Consider the following 27706-nt stretch of genomic DNA (forward strand, 5'->3'; position numbering starts at 1 on the left):
CATTAGATAATGATAGGGCTTATGATATTGAGCTGTACAGCCCTTAAAGGGAATGTGTCACCCCCGTGGGCGGTATCAGACCTCTACTATGGGCATACAGGGTATAGAAAAGTAAATCTATACATACCTGTATGGCCCAGAGCAGAGGTCTGAATGCAGATAAATCTGGTTTTATAAAGTCTGTTTTCCATAGGCTTGGCGTCCGGGGGAACGCCAAGAAAACCCCTCCTATCTGCTTACTATTCCCCTAAATCGCCGCCTCTGTGTTAAATTACCTTATTCCCCCTCCTCCCCTGCATGTCACAGGGCACGTCACATCACAGGGCCTTGTGAAGTGCCCTGCTCTGCCTTCCCTCCCGTGCATGCGCAAAGCGCCGATCCCATGGATTGCGCTTTGTTTCCCTCCGGCCCCGTTTGGGTGCGTACTGCCAGCGGAGCGGAAGTCTCAGTGACTCACCGTCACTTGCGCAATACAAGGTTGCGGAACAGATTTAGGGGAATAGTAAGCAGATAGGAGGGGTTTTCTTGGGGTCCCCCAGACGCCAAGCCTATGGAAAACAGACTTTATAAAACCAGATTTCTCTGCAATCAGACCTCTGCTCTGGGCCATACAGGTATGTATAGCTTTACTTTTCTATCACCTGTATGGCCATAGTAGAGGTCTGATATCACCCAGGGGGTGACACATTCCCTTTAATGACCGGAGCATTGGCTGCTTACGATATAAGACTCTGATCTGATCCTGATTGCTGTGTTAGATTATATTGCAAGTCCTATGATCACAGGTCTCTGGCTTTTATAACTGGGACAGTTCCACTTTTCCTATTTACATGAGCTCTGCATGACAATGACAGAGTCACACAAATGGAGGAGGCACATATTGATCGGGGTTTAGAAAGGCTGTGCATGACAGTATTAGCTTTACAAAGACCCAGATTTATATTCGGGGCAAAACATTGCTGTGTTTTCTGTATCTGTGATGCCATAATAGTGCTAGTTGAATGCTGAAGCCTCCTTTATATGAAAGCTGCTAGACATGTCTGGCAGTGTCTTCAGCCCACCATAAACACTAGACTATTGTTTCCCGAATCTGCAAATATCAATGGGTTCGGCAGACAGTCAAATGCATATGGGTCACCGGACGGTTTGAGAAGGGGGAAATATTGATCCAGCAAGTCTGATTTTAGACTGTCTTTCATATGGTTACACGTAGATCAGCCTCCTCCAAATATGTCTGGTGACATCTCTCTCATAGACAACACAGGAGCGTAAAGAGAAGTGTAGAAGGGGATCCAGAAGACGCAAAAAAATTTAATAGATTAAACCATCACATTTTATTGGAATATTAAAAACAAGGGAAAAATAAAATCATATTGAATGGAAAAAAAAGAGACACCGGATATACGTGTTTCGAGCCATAAGCTCTTAGTCTTGACCAAGACTTGGTGAAGACTAAGTGCTTATCGCTAAAAAATGCGTAGACCCAGTATCTCACTTTTTTCTCATTCTTCATGATTTTATTTTTCCCTTGGTTTTAATGTTCCAATAAATCTGATGTTTTAACCTACCCAATTTTTTGCGGCTGCTGGATCCCCTTCTATAGTTCTCTTTAGGGCAGAGACGGACTGCTGTATAACTTGTGTGATCGCATCGCACTGAACAGACTGGCTGACACCTCTCCTGACCTGAGCATGACAGCATGATATATTTCTATGCAGCTGTCAAGCTCAGGTCAGGAGAGGTGCCGGCCAGTACAAGGTTTACGATGCGATTCTCGCAGGAGAAATACAACAGTCTGTCTCTGCCCTTACTCTTCTTATTACCCAAGAAACAGACTCCGTGAACCTTACCCATTATGGAAAACTATCTATACTGGTGAGCTGATGTCTTCACATTTTTAAAACACAGGAGCGTTAGGCTAATCAAGTGCTCGAGTGTATGGGCTCTTGGCCGAACGATCAGCCATATAATAAGTATGTCTGCCTATACTTTCTTCACCCCATTCAAAACACACTCTCAACTGGTTGTTCAACCACGTTTCTATCTAATGAGTAAGGCCATGTTGTAACCTAGAAGACTACGGCATGCTGAATGTTGGGCACTCACATTAGATAGCTGTTGGCCAAAAAAGCTCATACGGCTAACTCAAGTTATCTGATCATCCATGTTTATTTCAATAGGAAGAATGGAATAAGGATCACACATGTAAAACCTCAACATACCCAATCCTTTTTCTCCCCCAACATCTACTACGGCATGCTGAATGTTGGGCACTCACATTAGATAGCTGTTGGCCAAAAGCTCATACGGCTAACTCAAGTCATCTGATCATCCATGTTTATTTCAATAGGAAGAATGGAATAAGGATCACACATGTAAAGCCTCAACATACCCTATCCTTTTTCTCCCCCAACATCTACCACAGGCACAAACACAGGAACTTTATTGATCGCACTGAAATGGTTGGGTCTAGCCAATTTTTATCTCAAGTGTATGGCCAACTTTTGACAAAATTTGGATAATCATCGCCTCATGTCAATGGGCTTAAGCCTACTAAATAAATGTATTACTTATTTGTACACGTCACAACTTGTTTTATACTCTTTAGAGTTTTGTTACAAATTATGTAATAGCACAAGGTTAATTTATGGCCTAACTTTAGTACATACTGTACGTACATATTTCCTATTAACAAACCAGATCTGCACGTAAGATAGATGTAAGCTGAACGTTAAATACCTGCAGCTAAGGTTCCTTTTCCTCTGTTATGTCTTTGTTATGTCTTTCTCCTACGTAAAGGATTGTTACAGACAAAGATGTAGATCATGGTGTATTAAGTAACCTGTGTACCATCTCTGCTGGAGAAGAAAACTAATTTCCTACAATTATTCCCCATCATTAAAGAAAGAAACCTTTCTCTTAATCCATAAAATGGTTTGACCTAGTAGAAGAATTCTGCGCAGTCTGGCGGAAATAGCTGACGTGTCCAGATTCATAGAAAAGGATTTTTTTTTTTAATCTAATGAGACTTTATTTCAAATAATTCCTAAAAAAAAAAAAAAAACCTCGAGCTTTCCTGAACTAAAAGAATGAATAGTCCTTGTAAATCTAGGAAACCTGTCCTGCTGAGAAGAGGTTAACAACTTGTAGTATGCCAAAAATAACGAAGATGTGAGCCCTGCTTGCAGATGTAGGTCAGTAAGGGCCATTTCCTGGACAAGGCTTTGACTGTAGTTCTTTTCAGTTGCTACTTCTTTGTTAAAAATAACTTCTATTCTGTTATATGGTAAAGCTCAAATGATAATAGTTTTTTGTTCATGCCTGATATAATAGGAATTTGCTAGACACATCAGTCAAACACTTGACATTTTAAAGCCTCTTTTATACATTTTATTATTGGTATGTCATCATGTAACTGCTGTTATTGTACTACTGTAAGGTCAATACATGAATTATATTTATGGTTGTTTTCTGTGGATTTATTACTAAAGCGTTTTACAGCACATCTGTTTAATAAGCCAAGTGTGATCCATTAGGGTCTGACAACTTTGACCACCACCAATCCCAAGAATGGAAGTCCATGGTTTCCTTTTCTAGCAGAGGATTGGCTGCATGTGTTTAGTTACAGATTTAAAGGGAATCTGTCAGTAGGATCAACCCTCCTAAACCTGAATAAAATTAGGATCTGTGATCCAATGTTTTATTCCAGAGAAATCCACATTTTTCTTAATATGTAAATGAGCTGTTAAGATCTATTGGCCAAACATAGATCTCTTTGAGCATGTGCCTTCAGAACTTATTTTACATGAAAGGGGACATTACCAGAGTGAGACATGTAATGACTGACAGTCTGTTCTCCTGATCTACATGTCTCACACTAGTAACTCCTCCTTTTATTTAAAATAATTCTGAAGGCAGATTCTCTGGGAGATCTATGTCTGCCCATAGTTCTGAACAGCTAATTTACATATTAAGAAAAACATGGATTTCTGTTGAATAAGGCAGATATCAAGGTATCATTTTATTCAACTTCTTATTATCTACATGCCCATATAGATGGCTTAGGAGGGTTGATCCTACTGACAGATTCCCTTTAAAGTCAGTAAACAGTCAAAATTTAGTAGTAAGATGTATTTAAAGGGGCTTCCCATTTTCTCAGCATTGAGCCATGATTCCAGTAGGTATGATAATAGCACATCACTGCTAAGGTCCCTGATTTTGCTGTGTACAAACCAATACAATATACATTTGACGATAACGTCATTTGCAAATCTGAATGTATGTTTTTGGGGACCCTGCAATGGCTGTAATACTGTGTTTGAAAATAGAGACGGGTCACCAATCTTCAGCTTATGTATAAATTCCATCAGTGAAGCCACTTGCTACCTATATTCCCGAGAAATGCTGGAACCAGCTGTTCAAATTATAGTCACTGCAGAATAGCTCGGTATGAAATTCATTGTGTAGCAAATTCTTCCCCCCATTCATAAGCACATGTGTAAATATAGTCTTTCCAAGTGCCATGTAGAAAGGGGGAAACATATGGAATGATTGGGCAGTCGGCCTGAAGCTCGTGTTTATTTCAATGGCTTTCCCAGGTCTTTGTAAATTCCTATGTAAGGTCGGGTTCACACTTTAGACATTCAAGATCTGAGTATGGGTCGCAGTCTCAGGGTTTACTGAGAGTCTCCTGACCCAAACTCTACAGCCTCGTAGGCATATATAAGATTGGGTCAGGAGACGCACAGCCAGTCCATACATTGTACAAGTCGGATATGTGAAGCCGGCCTTACTTGCATTGCATGGAAACCTCTGTGACTGCCCAATAATCTTAATATACTGACATGTGATTAGCAATATAAGTCTCAGCTAGAGGTTAGCCAGATTGACATTCATTTCAGTATATCAATATACAGTAGGTAGGTATATTAGTAGTATGTTTACTACCTGGGTTATGAAGAGTCCACTAATTTGGTGCATGCAGAACGAGAAGAAAGCTGGACACACACAAAAAAGGTGTTTGAACCTAACAATTTCTGTGGGATTAGCCGAGTCTTAAACCCCCATACACATTTAGTTTTTGTCTGAACAATGGTTAGGCTGATAGTTCGACTGGCGGCTATCTCACCGTACATTGGAGCACTTGCTCCGCCGTGTTCTCTATAAGAGAACTGCTGCCAGACATGTCCGACGGCAGCTTATCTCTTAGAGAACAAAAGGATCATGCCGATCCTTAAATCCTCAACAGAATCTGTCAGGGACGCCATACACATTAGACTTTTAGTGACTTTTAGACTAGGATTACACGACCATATTTTCTCTCATCTGAGAAAATCGGGTCAATTATGCTAATCACACTCTGATCTGAGTTTCATCACAGCCCGATTCAATTTTCTTGGATGAGGAGAAGATGGAAAAAAAATTTCTCCATCTTCTCCATACTGTCAGTCCGTGGAAATCTGACCGCACTCAGATGTCATTTGAGTGCAGTCCAATTTTTTTCCACACACTCATTGGCTTGCATGGATCCAAATATCGGCATCTTTGAAGAGTTGTGAGACCCCCATACGCATTAGGTTGTAAGCCGGCCCTGCCAGAATCAGCAGTTTCCTCCGATATCAGTCTGTGTATAGGCGCCCTCCACTTTACCCATTGATATGAACATTCACATTTGGACCTCCTTTGTTCTACAGAACCAGACTTAAATTGCCAAGAACCATATGATAATACAAGGTCATTTCAGTAGAACTGTAAAAGGTTCTGGTAATGTGATCATAAAATGGACACTAAAAGGTTGAATTGCACTTTTCTTGAAACCAGTTGGGATTATTTTGGTGCATGCCAAATTTGTGGACATTTTTTTTTACAGATAACTGACTTTTACTTAATAGTCACTCCTAGAATTGAAACCATGTGTAAAAACGCTTCCTTTAATGCAGTAATAAACCGTGAGGCCAGCCAGACCTCTTCGTGACCCAGCAGTCAGGCCCGGCTCTGGTTACATTATTATTTAAATAGTTCTTATCTGAATTCTTTAAAAAAAAACTTCTGACAAATGCCAACCTGTATCCCTGCAGCCTGTGTCAAAATGTGCAGTTCAATAACATCTGGAGCTCCAAAGGTTGTCTACTCCCTCTGCAAGTGGCCAACAGCCCCACTGACATGGTAAATAATTGATCACTAATCCTCTGATTTTGCAAGATTCTATAAACAAGAGAACTCACTGGGCAAATATTTATCTCCAAGTAGGATATTGTGCATCATATTCAGCTTTGATCCTGTGCAGATGGTTTGCATTCAGCTGGCCTGCAATCTGCCTTTTGGGCTTTTATCTTTGCTTGGCCCAACTTCCCTGACCTTCCCAGCGCGTCCCATGTGAATTTTATCAAGGTTACATGTAAAAGCTCCAGCATGTGAACCAGTGCGGTAGTATGGTATGTGAGATGGCACCAGGAGTCATTTATCTTGGGAGTTTTTTCTTTATAGGAGAGTTCAGGAAACATCTGGTTCCTTTAACCCTTCTGTTTACAGACTTCTCCGAACTCCTGCCGCTAAACAGTGACTATTTATTCAGTGCAAACATAATATTACTTTTACTTTTGTGTCGTTTTTAGATGCTAGTTTTTTAAAAATAACTCGAATTAAATGTGTTCTCCCTAGATCTTCTGTTTCCCATTGACATCTCCGCTGTAAAAAGGGACCATGATTTCTTGGATAGAGATGCGATTGAAGCCTTATGCAGGTTGGTGGTCATTGTGTAGATAAATCCATCCATTGCATTATTGTTGTTGTTTTTTTAGGTTACCACTTACGTGTACTTTGAATTTTAAGAGGGTTAAATTACCATTCCTGTGGGGTTTTTTTTGCTTTTTTTTATTTTTTTTATTTCAGCATCTGTTGTTAGCGTTCAGTAATGTATGATAAGTGTTTGCATTAAAATATAAAGATAAGGGGAAGGGACATCAGCTCACCACTGTGCCGAAAAAAATTCTACAAAAATCTGGATTTGAAGGTGCTCGGATTCCTCAAGGCCGGTATGCTTGAGTAGGAAGGTGAACAAAAAAAAAAAAAACTGTGATCCACCACCATAGAGAATATATAAAAAAATCAGATTTATTCAAAAGAATCCAAAAATACCATAAAAAAGGGGGAATTAAAAAAGCATGTTGAACCTTATACGTTTTGGGCTATAACAAGTCCTCAATCATAAGGGAGCAATGACTTTTTAAAGTCTGAAATGCACAAATTTTAACATCATAGGTGAATAAGGACTTGGATACAGCCCGAAACGCGTACATTTCAGCATTCTTTTTTCATTCCCTTTTTTTTATCGCGCTTAAATTGTTTAATGTAAACTTTTGAATAAATTAGATTTTTTTTTGCATATTCACTATGGTGCTGGATCACAATCCTTTTTTTTCTATGTTCATTTTCATTAAAATACTTATTGGTCGCCATCTTATGTCATTTCCTGGGCAACTCCGATTCGTCACCTACATTATGTGTCCTCAGACTTTTGTTGTTGGCACACCACTAAACGTTAGTTCCCTTCTTTATGTAAGTCTATGAAAACTTTGTACTTAGTCTCTTAAATTTACATTGAGAAAGTGACTTTCGGTCCACGCAGAAGATGCTGATATGAGCCAGCCGGTCACAACTGCGGCCACATAATGCAGGAGAGGGACCGGAGCAGTTTCTGCTCAGACACTCAAATGAATAAGGCAATACCGGACGTAGCTCACGATCAACAGTGTCACACTTTCTAGAAAAAAGTAAATACTTCTAACCTCACACAACCTTAAACTTGAAAATTTTAGTGTAAATTTAACGAAATTAGATGTAAAGAAAATGTTAGGACCCATTTACACTGGCTGATAATCAAGAATGAGTGTTCCTGGAATACCGCATTTCCCGATTACCAACCTGTTTTATCAGGCTGCCGGTTCTGTTATGGATGAGCCTTAATGCTCATTCGTTGGGTAAGATGATTTTTAAGTTTATTAATCCGGGCTGACATGATATCATGTGTATGCGTCACACCATATTGACAACGTCGTTTCAGCCTGAACAAATCAGAAAAAAGAGTCAGGAATTCGAGGAGGTACGGAGATTCATAGGCATCCCGTCCGGCAGTCACACATTACTGACCTGGCATATGGATCTGAGATCTGTGAATCAATTCTCCCATCTCAAACAAAATATCAGAAGGAGGAAAACTGGCACCGTATATCTATAGTGTTTCACATATATACTGGACCAAATGAAATCGCCAGACCGTGGGGATCACAGGTGCTCGCCAAGGATTGAATTGTGGATATGAATGGAGAGAAGAAATGGTGGCTCTCACCATCCCTTTAAAAACTTTTATAATTTTACTGAGACATTACAATAAAAAACTGGTTGCAGGAGTAAACATAACACGTCAATGGACGTCACATTTACTCCTGCAACCAGTTTGTTGTTGTGATGTTTCAATACAATTGGAAAAGTTTTTAATGTGACGGTGAGTGCCACCTTTTCTTCTCTTCATTCATATCCACGGTCTAATAACTAATAAATAGTGTACTTATTGTGCTAATCAGACCATTATTCTTAAAGTCTCAATGAACCTCCATTATGAGGCCATGTACACACGTTCAGTATTTGGTCAGTATTTTACATCAGTATTTGTAAGCCAAAACCAGGAGTGGGTGATAAATACAGAAGTGGTGACGTGTTTCTATTATACTTTTCCTCTGATTGTTCCACTCCTGATTTTGGCTTACAAATACTAATGGAAAATACTGACCAGAAACTGAACTTGTGAATGTGGCATTACTCATATATCTGTATGATTGTAACTGTGTAAAGTCAGCCCAAATTCAAAGTATGCATAGGACGCTTAGATTATACAATTCTCCACATTTCAGGAAAATAAAGAGATAGGTTCCCATTAGACAGAGCTAAGCAGCAATGCAATGTAAGAAATCTAATATATTCCGCCATGTTAGGTGACTGCTATACAACGTGAAATACTAGAATTATCTAGTCCCATCCAGCTAAACAGCATTCTCCTCTGTGACTTGCATGATGACTTTGATGTGCAGAGGAGAATCTTGAGTCTTGCTGATAAGACGATCTAATCTCTGCGAGACTTTAGTTTAATGTGTCTACACAGCAAAACTGCGCAGTCGGCTGAAAAGGATACAGCAGTCTGCTGTTGGGAAGATAAACTTTTAATGTTTTTAATGTAAGGGAATAGTTCTTGAAATCTAAGTTAAAATCTGTCTGATACGCATGGTGTCAGTTACAAGAAAAATCATGTCTACTAGGATTACATTTCTCCTGTGTCACATTTTATGGGTGCTTAGAACAAAACAAATGAAATATGTTGTCTTTCCCTAACCTTGTGTGTTACTTTTCTGCTTGGTTTGATTTCTTTGCGAGCCTCCCCTTCATGTTCCAGTATCAGGTGCCACAAGAGGCAAAGGAGGAAACCACCGGGGTCCAGTATAAAGTGTTCAATGTGATCTGAAGCTAAATTCTTACCACTCACGAATGCTCCGAAGATAAATTATTACCATCAGAAATTATTCCTAATCCTAAAATCTATCATGTCCAATGGGCTTTTATAACAGCAGCCATACGTTGCGTTGTGTAATGTCTATTTAGGGTTTCAGTTAGTTTAGATTATTCTGTTTCAATATTAGAATTAACTAGAATATATTGTAGCCGAAATCTAATGAATACTGAGGTGGAACGAAATGTAAATATTTAGTTTTCAATAATCTGATCTCTTGTGTTAAATGGGTCAGAGGCTGACCACCATGGCTGGTTGCAGCCAATGTCGGCTTCACATGACTAACGATGAAGAACTATTTGTCTAGACTGCAGTTTACAATAAGTCTACGTTAAGCAGATTCACCACCCCCATCCTTTCTCTTACTGAACAGAAAACTTGCATATTGCTGTTTTAGGAAAGGTGAAGCTTATGTCCCTGGTACTGCAGCAGCCTCTGCATTAAAGGGAACCTGTCACCTGGTGTCCCTAATAGAAACTAACACCAACCTTAACTGCTCTATTGCCGCAGCCCATTGACCTGTATGTAAGCCCCAACCCCCACTGCATATAGTAAAAATTATACCTTGTATATTTCTGCCATATGTTGCGGTCCGTTCCGATGGGCGTCTTTTTCCTTTTTTTTCATAACCTCCTCAATCCCTGCAGCTGCCGTCCTCGTACCTTGATTCATGTGGATTATGCATCCAACGTCATCCACAGATCGCCATAATATTATATCTTTGCAGGCGCTCAATGCTCTGCCCTACTAAGGAAGAGCAAAGTCCTGGACTGTGCATGCGCCAGCATTGACTTCACTTACGGGTTACTAAGTGCCCATTGTAGGACTTTGGCCTGCCCTTAGTAGGGCAATGCATAGAGCATCTGTGCCTCAACTGCGCAGGTACAAGATTCGCAGATGGCAATCTGTGGATGACGTGGGACGCGTCATCCACATCCATCAAAACAGGAGGATGGTAGCTACAGGGATTGAGGAGGCACAGAGAAAAGAAAAAGGACAGTCATCGGACCGGACAGCTCCAATTTCCACAAGTATAAAAGGTATTTTTTTGCATTTGCACAGTGAGTTGTGGGCTTAGATACAGGTCAATGGACTGCAGTAATAGAGCAGTTGTTATTATTATTATTAACGGCCTTCAGCTCAACTCGTGCCATGCTGGCATGCCATAGGTCCCACAGGGTCTTCTCTGGCATTATCTTGCTAGTATCAAGCCATCGGGTTACTGTTCTTACTCTTCGCTTTTTTCCTTCTATTCCTCCGACCATGATGTCCTTCTCCAGTGATTGCTCTCTTTGTATGATGTGTCCAAAGTAGGCAAGTCGTAGCTTGGTGATCCTTGCTTTGAGTGACATGTCTGGCTTGATTTGTTCCAAAATTGATTTGTTTGTTTTTCTTGCCATCCATGGTATTTTATAACATCCTTCTCCAGCGCCACGTTTCTAAGATATTGAGTCTTATTCTGTCTTCTGTAGACCAGTTAAGTTAATAGAGCAGTTAAGGGTACTGGTTTTATTAAATTAGGAAAACCTGGTGACAAGTTCCCTTTATGCTAGCAGGGGTCATGTAAGTCCCAGAAAACCCCTTTAATCCATGCAATGAATGAATCCTGGATTTTGCTCTCAACGTCAATAAGTACCGTAATAAAGCATAAACCTATATGCTTTTTGCTCATTTGTATGAGTAAACTTTAATTTTCAGATAGTATGAGACAGTGTCCCTCTTGTCCATAGCCTGTGTCTGGTATTGCAAATCATCACCATGTTTTTCTAATCTTATTAACTTTCTTTAAATCTTTGCTTGCAAGTATTTTAATGTAAAAAAAGACAAATAATATTCTAGGAGTGATACCTTTATTGGCTATTCATAAGAATTATATTTCTAAGCATTCAGCGCACAGAGGCTCTTTCACCAGGCTGGTTCACACATAAATGAGGCAAGAGCACAATTTATAAGATTTTATTTTTGTCTCGTTTTTTCTGGCCGAAGGTCTCCATACACATTAGTTAAAAGTTAGCCAAACCCAATGGTCATCCGATGATCTAGTGTGTATAGGGACATACCAACTCTGTACCAACAGATGATGTCTGGGGAGAGAAGGATCTGATCTGTTAAAGGGAACCTGTTACCAGAAAAAAATGCTATTAACCTGCAGATATGGGGTTAATCTGCAGGTTAAGAGCGTTACTAACCTGCCTGGCGCCTGCACTTAGCCAAACGCTATGGGAAGAAAATGAATTTTTTCCCCCCTGCAGCGTTTGACTTCCAGTCATAGGGGCGGCGCCAGTGTGGGTTCAGTCACCGCTCTGAGTATAGAGAGCACCGGCTGTAACCGTGCCCTCGGCCCTGACTAACACTGTCTCTGCATTAGGGCCCGCTGTCAGTCAATGATGGAGACGCAATTACAGCCCTCACTATGTATACTCAAAGCGGTGACTGAACACACACTGGTGTCGCCCCTATGACAGGAAGCCGGGGGGAATAAAGTTAATTTTATCACGACAGCATTCAGGCGCCGGGCAAGTTAATAACGCTATTAACCTGCAGCTTAACCCCATATCTGCAGGTTAATAGCGTTTTTTCTGGTGACAGGTTCCCTTTAAATTTCAGCAGCCAATCCTTTTATTCTGTGTGGAGATAAGCTGGTGCCAGAGTAGAACATAGGAGCATTTGGCTGAGGTGAGCCTTCCTTTGTATGGGAGAGACAAGTATCAGTTGAACGATCAATCGGCCACCAGCTATATGATGTGTAAGGGGGCCTTATTGCGGGACCACTATATGATATTTTATTGTACATGGTACATCTGCATTTCAAATCATACGATATATCTAAATAAGAACCAGACAAGAAGTAATCTCAATGATAAATAAATATAGCTTTTATTAAGTATAGGTATAAAAGGCAAATTAGGTATATATGTACAACACAAATACATATCAATGGGTGTACCAACAAGGAAAGCCCTGCCCCCTCCCCCAAATATAATGAGTGAGCATATCTTCATCCAGTGTATAAGACAAAAAGGTAAAAGATTAAACATAGTACTCCTATCAAAAATCTTTATCCTCTTAATATATTGCAGTCATCATATTATATAGCACTGTGCACTTACAATTGCTCATTTTTCCCTTCTACCTGGATAATTCTTCTCTTTTCCGTTAGGTCTATGACATCACGTGATTAATAACTGACTTCTATTTAGAAACAGGAGGTCAATTTTCTTTGCAGAAGTCACTACAAAAGTCCCTGGCAGGGGGAGGGGGAGCAGCAGGGTCAGAAGCTGAAGAGGGGAATGATAAATGCAGGGACAAGAGACTTCCTGTTTCTACATAGAAAAGAGAAAAGAAGAATTAGCTGGGTAGAAAGGCAAAATGAGCAATTGTAAGTGCACAGTGTTCTATAATATGATGATTGCAATATATTAAGAGGATTAAAGCTTTGGTGGGAGGAGGAGGAGTGCTTCTTTAACAAAGTGCTTTAGAGTGGCAAGAAACAACAGATTCCTATAAAATAAGTGAAAAGTACATGCAGAAATGGCAGAGTGGTTACATATCTAAATAACCTCCAGCTTTTTTGTGCTTTTTTGTGACTATAAGCAATATGAGTATGAAAACATATTTACTTTACAAGGTTATGTTCACACGTTGCGTTTCTGACACATTTCTTCTAAACATTTTTGCTACAAAAAATGTAGCATTTTACTCTACCAGCAAAGTGAAAGAGATTTGTGAAATCTCATGCACACGCTTCTTATTTTTTACCTTCCAGATTTGAAGCAGTTTCAAATCTGCCAATTCTTTCAGCTTTTTTTGCAGCATTTTTCACCCACTCAAATAAAGGGGGAAAAAAACATCAAAAATGCAAGAAAGAATGTGGAAAAAAGTACATATTTTTGCATCATTTTCCTGCCAACTCCCCAGTATGCAAATACTGAACCTGTGCGTGCACACTAACATTAGTCATGTTAATACTGAACCTGTGCACACACTAACATTAGTTGCGTTATCAGTAGGTTACACATCAGTAATCACTGGTCATCCTCTGCTTTATTCCAAGATGCTTTGATTGTGCTCCATGGCCAACAAAAATGTTCAAGGAAAAAAAAAATGTTAAAAAGATTAAAATGCGAATTTTATGTTCTAGAAAAAAATTAAATTTATTTTTGTATATTTGCTCTTTGACCAATATTTGGGGCCCAGATTTGGCTGCATATATCAAATACATTTTTCAAATACTTTGTAAAAGATATATTTGGCAAGGTAAAAACATTAGTCAACCGCACTTCTTATTTGCTTAGGATTTAGCATTTGGATGCGTAAATGTGGAAGAAAGGGCAGTCTGTGCTTGTTGTGCATACCTCCTGTACAATAAGCTCTCACATCTTAGAACGAACATGCTTTCTGTAAAGGTTACAGCAACCCATCATCACCTCTCCCTTCCGATAAATTAACTTGTTTTTCAAAGAGGATCCAAATTATAAAAATATATCAATTTATGCAATTTGCGTTCTTGCAATTTATAGAAGTTATTTTTTATTAGTCTATTGCGGACAGTACAATAATGGGGTCAATTTATCAAAACAAGTGCAAAAAAAAAAAGTAGGGTACTCATTTGTCAAAATAAGAGCTGGAATCTGATTGGTTAGCATAAAAGACTAGCCCTCCTATTAGATTGATCAGACTTCCTCAACTACCCAGACAAGTCCTGTTCATACCAGTAATCTAATAGAAGCTAGGGAAGCATTTTTTTTCTAAAATGCAAAAAAAAAAATACTAAAAATAAAATATAAATATATACAGAACTACTTGCAAATCCACATAAGACCTAGAATTTAGCGACTTGGATAAACAAGAAGCTTACTAACATAGCGCTGAACATGATAGTCTAGCCCTGGAGGCAAGTGAATATAAAGGGTGCTGTTATATTCACTGCTGTATGTATTCAAGGTAAGGTCTTTAAACCTGGGTGTGTTTGCCCATTGGTACAAAGCACATATTAAGAAATTTGCGAAGTCCAGCATATTTTACCTGTGAGCAAAGGCAGACTCAAGACAGCATTGCTTGTCTTGGCTCTGATTCAGATTTGTGAAGAATTTTCTTAAAGTCACTTGGTATGTAGGTTAAGAAAACGATACTTATCTGAAAATAATCCATTGCTTCGCTAAAGTCCGAACCAATGCAGGATTTATGTGGAAAAATGTATTTACAAGGTCCTGTTTGTACTGTTTTATGTTGGACGTAATTCAGCTCTGAGATTCTAGAACTGACTTTATGCAGTTTAGGCCTAAAAGGAAAATGTACATTTAGGCCCTTAATCATATGGCGGCGGCACAGAGCTGTATGATGCTCCCTATCCTATAGTAATAGCAAACATGATATGAATTTATTTCTCGGTTGGATCAGTATAGAATGCAAAAGAAAAAAATAACTCTGTCTTCATATGAAATCAGAGCCATAGTGCAGTTCCATACACATTGAAGGGTGAAGGTCTAAGGCTATGTTCACACATCATGGTTTTTTCAGCATTTTTGCTGCAGATTTTTAAGCAAATGTTCAACTGTCTTTTGCAGTACCAGCAAAGTCTATGAGAAACCAGAATTTTCTGTTCACACATCATGTTTTTTGTTGTTGCGTATTTTGTGCCTTGCAGCCTTTTTTGGAAAATAGAGCATGTCACTTTTTTCAGAGTTTTTCAGAGTTTTTTCACCCATAGGAAGTAATGGGTGATGAAAAAAACGCTGAAAAAGCGTACCAAAAACGCAGGTAACTTATTTTCAGCGTTTTTTGTGCATTAACCGGAATGAGATTTTTTTTTTCCCACTGAACTGTATGTACATGCATAACAGAGACAAAAGGAGACTGAAAAAGACGTACCAAAAACGCAACAAAAAATGCACCAAAAACACAGCAAAACCTGCGTTTTTGACACAGCTTCTTTCCTGCCAGAAATCAAGTTTTGCTGCAGATGATGTGTGAACATAGCCTTAAAGGGGTTTTCACGAGAACAAAGTTAATTTTAATCAACATTTTAATCAAAAGATCTTTGAATAATAATAAGTTCCACAATCAGATGTGTTTTAAAAAAATGTTCCTGTGCTGAGATAATTTTATAAATGTTCCCCTGCTGTGTACTATGTAATGGCTGTGTCTGACCGTACAGGAACATGGTCTGATCATACCACATCTCCTGGGCAGGGGAGGAAGTAAAAGAGTATACAGATATTACAGCAGGGGATCGTAAACAATTATTTTTGTAAGGCAAAACATTTCCCTGCCTGTATCTAAAGGAAAATAGATTCCACACATTTAAGGTCAATTAGGAGACTCGATGTCATGCTAAACACGTTTTATTTTGAAAATAGCCTGTAAGTTACAGATTTGCACTGGCCAAATGCAGTTGTTAAATGACCGCCAATCGGCTACATGTAAGCCAAGCGGCAGTATTTAATAACCTATTTAGACAGACCAACCATGCACACAGAATGATTGTTAATATGATTGTCCTGTGTGCATAAAATATCTCTGCAGCACTTTCCTTGTGTATACGGGACTATGTGATGTCCAGAGCGATTATTTTTAAGTAAGCTTAAAAATTGTTTCAGCCGACGAACAAGCAGAAGGCAGCCGTTTTCAGACAGGCTGGTAATCAGGAAACAGTGTTGCCAGTAATGCCTGTTCGGCCACTGTGAATTCCCCTTTAGTGACTTCATTTGAACCATTGAACCGATTTTTCTATCATTTGTAGCTGCTGTTACTGTTCTAATTTTATTTATTATTATTTTTCCAACAGGCGACTAAATACTTTAAATAAATGTGCGGTGATGAAGCTGGAAATCAGTCCAAATAGAAAAAAGGTAAGAAACATATTGACCATCTAAAGATATAAAATCAAAGACAATGCAACCAGCTTCTCCATATGATGGTCAGCTGTGTCATTGGATGTCCCTTGTTCAAGTGGTAATCCATTCTAGAATGAAATATTAACTAAGTGACTTGCCACATTTCAAATAGCCTTACAATTGTCTTTACCTATGTAGATAAGGCACCATGCCTTATAATAAAGGCTGTGGGGGATGTGTGACATGCAGAAGTAGTGCTGTTGCTTCAAAAGCATGCAACAACTGTTATAAATAACACAAGCACAGGAGACAGGAAGTGTTGTGCTTCAGAAGCATCCAGCAACTAGAGGGGTTAACACAGTCACAGGAGACAAGGAGTGTTTTAGCAGAGCCCCAGCAGGATTGTGGGGAACTTGTTATTGTAGTCTGGCTAAAGCCAAAGAGAGAGGTGGTGTGTTATCTGTATCTGACAGAAGGCAACTGAATAGGATTCAGATCAGGAGAAAAACGAAATATAGGTCAGATAAACTCCCTGTACTAACAGTGCAGAGTATTATCGGGCAGGAAGATATGGACTGGAAGGAATTGTGTCACAGGGATCATCTCCCTCATCAAACCCTCCTCCCCTCCATCTCCATGCAGGATAAAGAATGCTGTGTACTATTGTGTCCCCGTGAAGGAAAAGCCTGTGGTTGTGTATACATAGAAGTGTGCTGCTAAGAGATCTAATCTATGCTGAATTATGCTACTGAAGAGACTGTAATACTGTGCCTTGTGAAGAAATGACTGTATTGTTACTGGAGCCGGTTGCTCAAGAAACTCAGACTGTACTGTAATGAAGATTGTTGCTGTAATATCCTTGAATTGCACTGGCCGTGCTTCAGATTAAATTCCACTGTTAACCCTAGAACTCATGACCATAAAAATCTACTTTTTCACATACCTGGGGCCTTTTAGGCCCGTGTGCAAATAAAATGGAATAACTCAAACAAAAATGACAAACAACTATATACCTGAGGAATACCTAGAGTTTCAAAATTCTAACTAAAGTAATCTTGCAGAAAATAGAAAACAATTAACAGGGCGGCCCTGCGAGGCCCCAGGTATGCGTTCTAGGGTTAAACTGTTGAAAAAGACTCTTGTCAGATGTGTCTGGTCAGCAATTGAATCTATTGTGTGCCGAGAGAAGCTGGAGCCTTTGGTCTCCCTGAGTAACGGTTCCCCTAGGATTCCAAAGGATTCATGAAACCCGTCTTGCCCCTGTCCGAACTTAGGCGGCATGCGTGTAACAGATGGTATCATAAAACTATGTTAAAAAAGGCAGAACAAGTAACCCTGGAATTAGTTTATGATTTATCTGAAATAACCAATAGAATAGTTCCTTCCTAGCAAACTTTCACTTTTTATAGCCTATCCCAGCCTGCTCTTCAGATGTGATTGCAGTTAACTTCAATATCCAACTACCCTTTATATTCTATTCAGAGGTAGAGGAAGCTGAGATATGGGGGCTGTTTGTCAGAGCGTCTGGAGATAGTGATCAAATAAGATTAATGTAGGTCCAAACCCACCGATATCAACGGAAGCGGCTGACAGTATAACAAGCCTGTGCATGGAGCACTCTGCAGCGCTAACTATTGGCCAAACCATCATTCAGCTGGCAGCTATCTAATGTTTATGGGGACAGAAATGGGTCATTTCCCGCCAGCCAAGTATCATTACCCCTCAGCTACGTCTCATTTCTCACCAGCTACCTTATGTGGATAACCTACCAAACCAATCATCTGAGTTTGATAATTCAGGAAGACAGTTTTATTTTTTTCATTTTTATTTTATTTAACTCTTATTTTATATAATGTAAATTCTTGGCAAATTTGGATTTAGGGATTCCAGTAAAGACAGGCCAAAACAATTTGGAAACTTCTGACTAGTACTTTCTGATTTGCCATGTTTTAGATGCCAGGTTAGACTGACTAAACCAGTGGTTGCTACAAAATATTCCTTCCCAGAACAGGAATCATCCTGGGTTTTATGTTCATATTTGCCTCTTATTTATTTAGGAAGCAGTATACCATGGCTAATTCCTGCTTTTCTTCTATGTTTAGAATGCAGATGTTCCACCACTTTTTTACTGTAGTTTTTGCCTCAAGCAGTTCATTGTGTTAGTAAGTTGGGGGATGGTGAATGTGTCTGTGACTCGGCACACACACCGCAGCTAGCCTTAGACTTTAAGAAATCAGTATTTTCATCATTCGCAGCACAAAGATATTATCTATCTATCTTTTATAATTTCTCTATCTTGCCTGATACAGTATTAATTTCCAGCAACCACACAGCATATATAGATAGATGATCTCTAGGCTCATGGGAATGATTACTTTTTGCCTCCTGGTGTAATGAGATTTAGAATCTAAAAAGAAATAAGTTGCTATTTGCCATCTTAATGGTGTCTAACTTTAAAAGTACAGTAATATTCATGTATTATATAATAGTACTTTTTAATTACAATTAAAAGGGTTGTTTCCAATCTATAAAAAAAGAAGAGGAAATGTGCTAAATTAAAAAAAAAACGCCTATTGACTTCTAAATCCCCCGCTTCTTCGTTTGCCCCAGCTAGTCTTTTGATTGCCCTGTAATGATGAAATGCGACCATTGCAGCCACTGACTGCAGCCATCAGTGGCCTTATGCCAACCATGCTACCATCACCAATGAAAACATGGATTTACTGTAGTGGTCACATGCGCATGGTTGGCAGGTCATCACTTTAGGACAAGTAAAAAATCCATGGTGATGATACGATGAGTTAGCTGGTCTGTATGAAGGGGGTTAAGCACAATCCCTGCCTTTAGAAAAAAATTTCTATGTCCCAGACAATCTTCTTTGAAATTTGTATTATACTAACAGATTAACGCGGTTGTTTTTTTTTTTTTTTTTTTAAGTATTGTAATGTAATATTAGTCAAATGAGAACCATTTCTTTCTTATTTCTAGAGTGAAGATTCAGATGAAGATGAACCTTGTGCAATCAGTGGTAAATGGACGTTCCAGCGGGACAGTAAAAGATGGTCAAGATTGGAAGAATTTGATGTGTTTCAGGGACATAAACCCGCACTGGGTGACAGTCATCAGCTAGGAAATGCTATAAGCCAGGATAGCATTCTTACAGATCTGAGTGAGCACCAAGAAGTTTCATCCATCCACAGCACCAGCAGTGACAGTCAAAGAGCACATGTTCCCAGTGAGGCAGGAACTACTCGAACAAACTCAGTTAACAGTGTGTGTTCATCGGGAAACATTTTTGCAAATGATGATTCCTTTGGTAGCCTTCCATCTCCCAAGGAACTTTCCCATTTTAACTTCAACATCAAGGTGAATGAAAAGAGCTCAAGATCTAGAACGAAGAGCCTCCTGAAAAGAATGGAAAGTCTAAAGATCAAAACGTCCCACAACAAAAAGAAGTCTCATTCGAAAACAGGCCTGACAATCAGTGAACCTATTCTACAAGAAGGGGTAGATGAGGATAAGCTAAAGCAACTGAACTGTGTGGAAATAACTTCTCTGAATGGAAACCATATCAATGCCCCTAAGGTGCGCAGGAGGAGCATATCAAACTCCACACAGACCAGCAGTAGTAGTAGTCAATCAGAAACGAGCAGTGCAGTCAGCACGCCAAGTCCAGTTACAAGAACACGTAGCCTAAGTGCTTGTCACAAGAGGGTTGGGATGTACTTAGAAGGGTTTGACCCCTTCAACCAGTCAACTTTTAGTGATGTTCTCGAACAAAACTATAAGAACCAGAGGAATTTGGGTGATGATGCTGTGTTTTTTATTCCGGAGGACCACAAGCCTGGAACATTTCCAAAAGCACTTTCAAATGGAAACTTGTCCCCGACGGACAGTAGCTCTTCTGTGAGCTGGAGAAATGGGAGTTTTCATGGACATGACCACCTCGGCTTCACAAGGGAAAACAGTGTCAGCAGCGTCAACAGCTGCAAAAGTACTTTCAGTAGGATGAGACGCACTTCATGCTGTTCTGAAGGAAACAGAAGCCGGTTGAGTATCTATGACAATGTACCCGGCACATTCCTCTACTCCAGTAATGGTGACTTGGCCGATTTGGAACATGAGGACATTTTCCCAGAACTGGATGACATATTATATCATGTAAAGGGAATGCAGAGAATTGTAAATCAGTGGACAGATAAATTTTATGATGAGGGGGATTCTGATTCAGCATTAGACTCTGTATCTCCTTGTCCTTCTTCTCCCAAACAAATCCACTTAGATATTGACAATGACTGCAGTGCTCTTAGTGATTTGGACATCACCGGCAACTCATTGAATGACTGTGAGGAGACAACGGTGACCCAAGGAAGGAGAGACTCTGGAGTAGACGCATCCTTGACAAGATCCAATAGGTGTGTTTTCTTATTATTCATTAGTGCCAGTGTATGATTGGTTGTTAGTGTTAATTTTAATTGTTGCTTAGATGTATTTAACATACAGAATAAGTAGTTGTTGGTTGAATTGGTCAACTATTTCTCCCGAGTCCCCCATCAGCTGAGCACTCCTGTGTTCTCTCTGGTCGAGCTGCTGTTAGATTCCTCTGGCAGTGGCTTATTTCCTAGAGCACAAAAGGATCGGCTATTGGAAAATTCAACCTGTTGATATCGGCAGGTCCGGCCCACGTTTGTCTTATGTTCCCCATCCCCATACCATTAGACTTTGGGCTATAGTGAGTAACCTCAAATATTGCAAATTTTAAAATTGCAGTCTGTCACTTTCTTACCACAATGCTGATTTGAAATGAGAGGAAAAATGCTTAGAGGGGTTTTCCAACAGTGATAACTTATGTGCTGGTCACAGTCACTCAACTTTTTTAGGACCTCCCATAGTGTTATATGGCGCAATCTGTATGCATGTCAGATGCTGCTTTATACAACCATTTTCCAACAAAATAATCCTGGAGGAGAGGTACAACAAACTTAGAGCCTCTGTTCTAGTGGTCCTGTCCAAGTATCCTTTAAATAGGACAGTAAAAAACAAAAATTATGCCCATATTTTTTAGATTGCTTTGATTCATATTACAATACAATGTATTTTTAACTAGAAGTCCAATGAAGAGACAATTTACATATTTAATTTCCCTGAGGAGCATTGTATGGCCTATAAGTCTAAATACACTGGCTTGTCATTCTCCATAAGAATACCCTTAAACTCTAGCTGGAAGGCTAAATTTTGTTTCCTACAATCCCGCTCAACCCTTCAGTGTTATTGCGATTGAGCCATAAGTGTAGTAAATGGAGCAGGCCTTGATTTGCTGTATATCTGGACTGGAGGTAGCTGCTGAGAAACCTTCTGCCACTATTTTACTCATTGTCAGTTTCTCTTTAATGATTTCAGTCTTATTTGTTAGGGCTCTTGTGCCTAATGCAGTTTATTCTTCCCATCTGCCATTTTTATTTTGTTTTGCATTATTTAACCTTTTTATTTGTATGCTTTAAAATATTTCTTTTATAATACTTGGAGGTTTCTTGACCTTTGACCTGTCCTATATAGCAGATATCACTTGTAATGTAGTTACCATGCAAAAAGCAAACGGTGTATGTTTATACGCTCACACAAAAAAGCTAATTTAGAGTCATTTTATGGGGTAAATGATATTAAAGGAAATCTGACAGCCGGTTTTTGCTATGTAATCTGAGGACAGCACGAGTTGGGGGCTGAGACAAAAATTTTAGGGATGTGTGCAGTAGTTTCCATACAATGAAGGTTTTACTACCAGGAGGTTATCACTGCCCGAACTACAGCTCTCATGAGCCCTAGTCTGACCACGCCCTCTCCTCTGATAAGCAGCTCACTGTCAAAAGATAATGTACATAGAGAGCCTGGTGTGGACGGGGGAAGCTTTCTGAACTCTGCTTTATGCTACATGTAAAAACTCTGATTGTATCACAACTGTTGCACCCAGTAAATTAAGTGATACATCGTTGGAATCAGGGGATCTCTTTTCCTATATTATGATGTGCTCAGATGAGGTAGCAAAAACCTTGTGATAGATTCCCTTTAACTCACTATATATAAGGAGGGGCTTCAGTGCTAAGCTATTGTAGTGAAGATATGGAGAATTTGTGGATTCTTTCCGCGCTGCCAAATATTGAAGATGTCAGTTGCCAAGAATTATTAAACATGCGGTTTTTATTCAACGCGTTTCGAAGTGACATACACTTTTTCCTCAGGAAACAACTACAGATATGTGGTTGTTTCCTGAGGAAGAAGCGTATGTCACTTCGAAACGCGTTGAATAGAAACTTCATGTTTAATAATTCTTGGCAACTGACATCTTCAATATTCGGCAGCGCGGAAAGAATCCACAAATTCTCCATATCTTCATTTCATTGGTTTGACAACCTGTGGATCCACATCAGCTGAACAACGTTTCAAAACCCTTAAATCTATGGATCAAATTAGCATAGTTTGATAATTATTCCAACTGTTTGACGGATAAGACCCTCTTTGCGCTACTCTCTTCCCGGTTTTGTTTGCCAAGCTATTGTAGTGGAAATTGCAAATCAGACCTCCAGAATGTCTGATTCATACGATTATGTCAGAGCTTGTTACTCCGTCCTAACTTATAAATATCTTAAGGCATAACTCATCTCTTAATCATCACCTTATATGATGCAGGCATCGGTTCAGATGGCACAGCTTTCAGAGCTCTCATCGCCCCAGCCTAAGGTCTGCCTCATTGCAAATCAGCTGCCAGTCGGTAACTCAGATTAATTTGCTGCAGAAATTTTCACTTTTAAAGCTGACAGCTCTCCTGGAGAAGTACACCCCATCCAACAAGCATGGATTCAGCTGGTGAGTATCCAACCTCCATGATGTAGCCAAGCAAGCATGGGGTTGGGCTTGGAAACATATAATCCAACTAACATGTCTGTCATCCATTGTGGTTTCTCATTCATGTAATTCTTGATTCTGTGGCTTCGGGCAATTCCTTTTTCGAATGTGGTGTCATGTCTATAGGTGTAATGGAGTCTTCGCTGTGACTTGTATCCACATAATAGACCGAGATTCTTTTCAGTGTCGGATAACTGTAGAATGCCTCATAGGTTTGCTCGTGGCATAGATAAAATATGTAACATTGTCCCTTCCTACTCCTCACCACAAAAATGTGTGAACCCACAGCGTCAAAGCGTTTCCCATTCAGAGACGCTATTATCTAAATTCCTAGAAATGTGATGGACGGAACAGTTATCACACGTAGTTCATGATTCCAGTGCTCATTATGGCTTCAGTGTATCTGTTAGGCACAAAGAAGAGATTATTCATTTTGTTAATTCTCTTATTAGCCAACAGGGCAACATAAGTAACAGAATCTGGCCAGTGTTCATTGTGTGCGGAGGAATTTGTATGTAAGCAGAGGTCGGGGAGTGGGCCGACTGCTCAAGGGTTAGATGGATTTTATATTGTGTGGCGCATAAAAGGGAATCATAGAGCATTGTTTTACGTGACTCTTCGGCTAAACTCCTTTAGAACAGACCATGTCGCTTTCAATTGCCTTTCTTTTACAAAGCACTCATTTGTAGAGCTGATGTTCCTGGCTGACAGCCTCTAATGCTTTACACCAGATCCCCGCTGCTATGCCCGCTGCTGGGTGGCAGACCCGACTTGGAGCCTTTTGTTAATGGCAAAAGTTGATGTACAAAACCTCCTTTGTTAACAAGGCTAGTTTCTCTTGATGAAGACGAGAGTGAAGAAGTGACATTATTAGGGGGCTTTCACCACAGGATTTATTGACTGTCTTCTTGGCTTCGGTCTCCGTTATTCTAATGCGTAGCTTTGTTCATAGAATTGTATCTTCTGACTATGCTTTTTTTTTTTCTGGAAATTTTTTATATATCTCCAAACAATTGCATTATAAGAATAAAAGGTTCTCTAGATATAAAGTAGATAATTATATCTTAATAGATAATTCTATAGATATATAAATATTAGATTGGTAGATAGATGGCTTGTTTAATATATATCAAAGGTGTCGTACATGGACCAGCGTTTTGTACTATATATCGCTTTTTGGAGTGCTGCCTCTCTCTTCTTTGATACATGTATGAGGAGGCTGCTTTTTTTCTGTCCGGATAGATATGAGAAAAGAAATGTGTATGTATATTAGATGGATAGGTGTGCAATGGATATATATTGGATGGATATGAAATAGGAAATGGATTTAAATATATATAGAGAGAGAGATACTGGATTATCTGGGACTATATATTTTTTACAATGTGCCTAAGAACTAACAGGTATGTAGTTGCTAACTACCTGCCTGTTATGCCCAGCGCCGATCTCTGCTGGTTCAGAGAGGTCACAGACCGCTCCTGCTGGTAATTCAGTGGCTTCCATTGACATCACGTCGACAGAGCAGCGCCTTCTCTTCCTCTCTGCTCTGTTGAAGGGGCGTGACTGCTGATGTCATGCTGACTGATAGCCGGCCCTCCGCTGCCTAACTGCGGGAAGCCAACTGTCAATTAACATGATGCCAGCAGTCACACACCTTCGACAGAGCAGCTCGGAAGAGGAAGAGCTCCTCTGTTGACGTGGATCAGCCGAATTGCCGGCAGGAGCAGTCTGCAACAGCTCTAAGTCGGCGCCGAGTACAACAGGCAGGCTGTTAGGCCCATAGAAAGAAAAAACATGAAGTCCTGAACTACCTTTTTAAGCCTCACATACACATTAGATTAACGTCAGACGAAGCAGCCGATATCGTCGGGTTTGGCCAACAATCTAATGTGTATGGAGACCCCGGAAAATGATTGACGAATGAGATAAGGATCCAGCATGACTGATTTCAGTCTGCCGATCCTTTTGTTTTCGCCTACATAAGCCGTCACCAGAGGGGTCTGACAGCGGCTCTCATAGAGAACACAGGAGCTCTGAGCAGAGTGAGCATTCCTGTGTATAGGAAAGACAGCCAAGATGGCAGCCTTAACTATTGGCTGAACCATCGTTCGGTCAACAGTCATCTAAGGTTTATGGGGAGCTTTAGATGGATACCTAGATATTGGATGTGAGATAGATATTGGATGCGAAAATAGGAATGGTCGGTCACTACATTATTTTGAATTAAATGTTTAAAATGTCAAAAGTCTGTTTTTGCAAATCTCCTTTAAAGGGATGTTTGAAACCAGATAAAGTGGTTTATTGGAAACTGCACCGCTCTTATTGGCCGTGTCTGATATTGCAGCATTGAAGCAGTCACTTACCACTGAGAAAGAACTTTATCAGGGACTTCATATTTTAAAATGTTTAATGTAACTTGTTTCTTTTTTAGGGCTGTACCAAAGTTTATGAAGCGTGTTAAAGTTCCAGATTACAGAGACAAGAATGTGTTCGGCGTTCCTTTAACCGTAAATATCCAGAGATCTGGCCAGCCGCTGCCGCAGAATATACAGCAAGCTATGCGATATCTCCGCAGTCAGTGCCTGGATCAGGTTTGTTATGGTTGGGATGTATTAGAGGATTATTTATTTGTCGCCATTTTGTACAGCAATGTAATGAGACGGTTTACTTCTTTCTAAAGGTGGGATTGTTCAGAAAATCAGGAGTCAAGTCCAGGATCCTGGCATTACGGGAGATAAGCGAGAACAGTTCTGATCCTCTGATGTATGAGGGACAATCTGCTTATGATGTGGCTGATATGTTAAAGCAGTATTTCCGAGACCTGCCAGAGCCACTTCTTACTAATAAGCTCTCGGAAACCTTCCTTCAGATCTACCAGTGTAAGTGGGATGAATATTAGTCCTTATTGGGGGACTGGGCTTTTCTTTTTTTTGTAATTGTTGAGGTTGCAGAGAAGCAGTGGAGATATCAACTACAAAGCATAAATGCGGCCCTACAGAAATGACACCCATCAGTAGACCATGGTCGGTAGATCAGTAGACCATGGTCTGATATGACTTGTTTGTAGCAGATATGCTATTCTTTACTGATCCATATGAATACATTTGTATTATACGCCATGTATTGCCATTCTATGCATTGATTGGGTTTCAATTCTTGCAGATGTTCCAAAGGACCAGCGTCTCCAAGCAATAAAAGCAGCCATCATGCTTCTGCCAGACGAAAACCGGGAGGTTCTCCAGACCCTCTTATACTTCCTGAGTGATATAGCTGCAGCAGTGGATGAAAATCAGATGACACCAACCAACCTGGCAGTCTGTTTAGCACCTTCATTATTCCACCTAAATACCTTAAAGAGAGAGAACTCCTCTCCAAGGTAATGGGTCATATCCACAAATGCTTCGCGCTCCCTGTATTGTTTCTGTAGTTCTGAGTTCTCTCTTTAATATATTTCTTAACTGCTCTGTGAGGCACCACCACCTCTGAATTTGGCATATATCATGTATAAGTTCTTTTCAGATTCTTCATTTAATATTTTTTATATGCAATCATTTGAATGACTAAACCTTACCATTTTCTTCTGCAGAGTGATGCAAAGGAAGCAAAGTTTGGGAAAACCCGATCAGAAAGATTTGAACGAAAACCTTGCTGCCACCCAAGGTCTGGCACATATGATTGCTGAATGCAAAAAACTTTTCCAGGTACTTTTTAAGCTATTTTACATTCAGTTAGAAGGCATATTACATAACCGCAAACTTGTGCCATTTCGGATTTCTTCCCGGGAGATTTTTTTTTTCACATAGTTAATCTTTTTTTCCATCTTTGTTACATAATGGTTTCAAGTCTGGATTAGCAGAATGGTTCCATTCTTCTGTAATAATACAAATATAGTACTCGAGTCTCTATGCTAACTAAAGCAAGATGTGAGCCATTTCTAATGTTTCTGCCCAATCTTTTCCTAAATGCAGTAAATCCACCACAGCTAAGTTATTGTTAGAACAGATTAATAACTTTGGCTTTATATTATTGTTTTCCATTCTAGATTCCTGAAGAAATGAATAAATGTCGTAATTCTTATATGGAACAAGACCTGAGGCCAGTGTGCCTGGAGGAATTGGTCAATGGAAATGCTGAGGGCCAGTGTGAATATCAGTCATACCTTCAAGAGGGTATTGACAGTTTACTGAAAGAGGCCAAGGACAAGTTTAAAGGCTGGGTCAGCTGTTCCACATCCGAGCCTTCTGATCTCTCCTACAAGAAAGTGAGTATTTTTAGAACTTAGGCTCATGAAAGGATAAGTCAGAACCTAAAACTAGAACATGTCTTAGTTTGTATACTCACACTAGTTGCTTTTGTTCATCATGATGGCTCAGTGGTTAACACAAGGATCCTGGGTTCAAGTACCACCAAG

General features: G+C 39.7%; 1 protein-coding gene across 8 annotated transcripts in view; it reads left to right on the forward strand.

Annotated features, from left to right (window-relative positions):
- Window positions 1–27706, forward strand: part of DLC1 (DLC1 Rho GTPase activating protein) — an 869826-nt gene that overhangs the window by 836930 nt on the left and 5190 nt on the right. For 7 of the 8 annotated variants that reach the window (XM_073645427.1, XM_073645426.1, XM_073645428.1 and 4 more), the window contains 9 exons: window positions 6661–6742; window positions 16347–16410; window positions 19384–20810; window positions 23080–23256; window positions 25727–25886; window positions 25976–26174; window positions 26458–26671; window positions 26882–26996; window positions 27338–27556. In XM_073645427.1, the coding sequence (XP_073501528.1) occupies window positions 6661–6742; window positions 16347–16410; window positions 19384–20810; window positions 23080–23256; window positions 25727–25886; window positions 25976–26174; window positions 26458–26671; window positions 26882–26996; window positions 27338–27556 (2657 nt within the window). Of the gene's footprint in view, window positions 1–6108; window positions 6166–6660; window positions 6743–16346; window positions 16411–19383; window positions 20811–23079; window positions 23257–25726; window positions 25887–25975; window positions 26175–26457; window positions 26672–26881; window positions 26997–27337; window positions 27557–27706 lie in introns of those variants that run through there. The other variant, XM_073645433.1, reaches the window with a different exon arrangement.

This window comes from Phyllobates terribilis, unplaced genomic scaffold, assembly GCF_046119375.1.
Source record: "Phyllobates terribilis strain yellow unplaced genomic scaffold, ASM4611937v1 Scaffold_1__5_contigs__length_1240528914, whole genome shotgun sequence".
In the NCBI taxonomy this organism is placed as follows: domain Eukaryota; kingdom Metazoa; phylum Chordata; class Amphibia; order Anura; family Dendrobatidae; genus Phyllobates; species Phyllobates terribilis.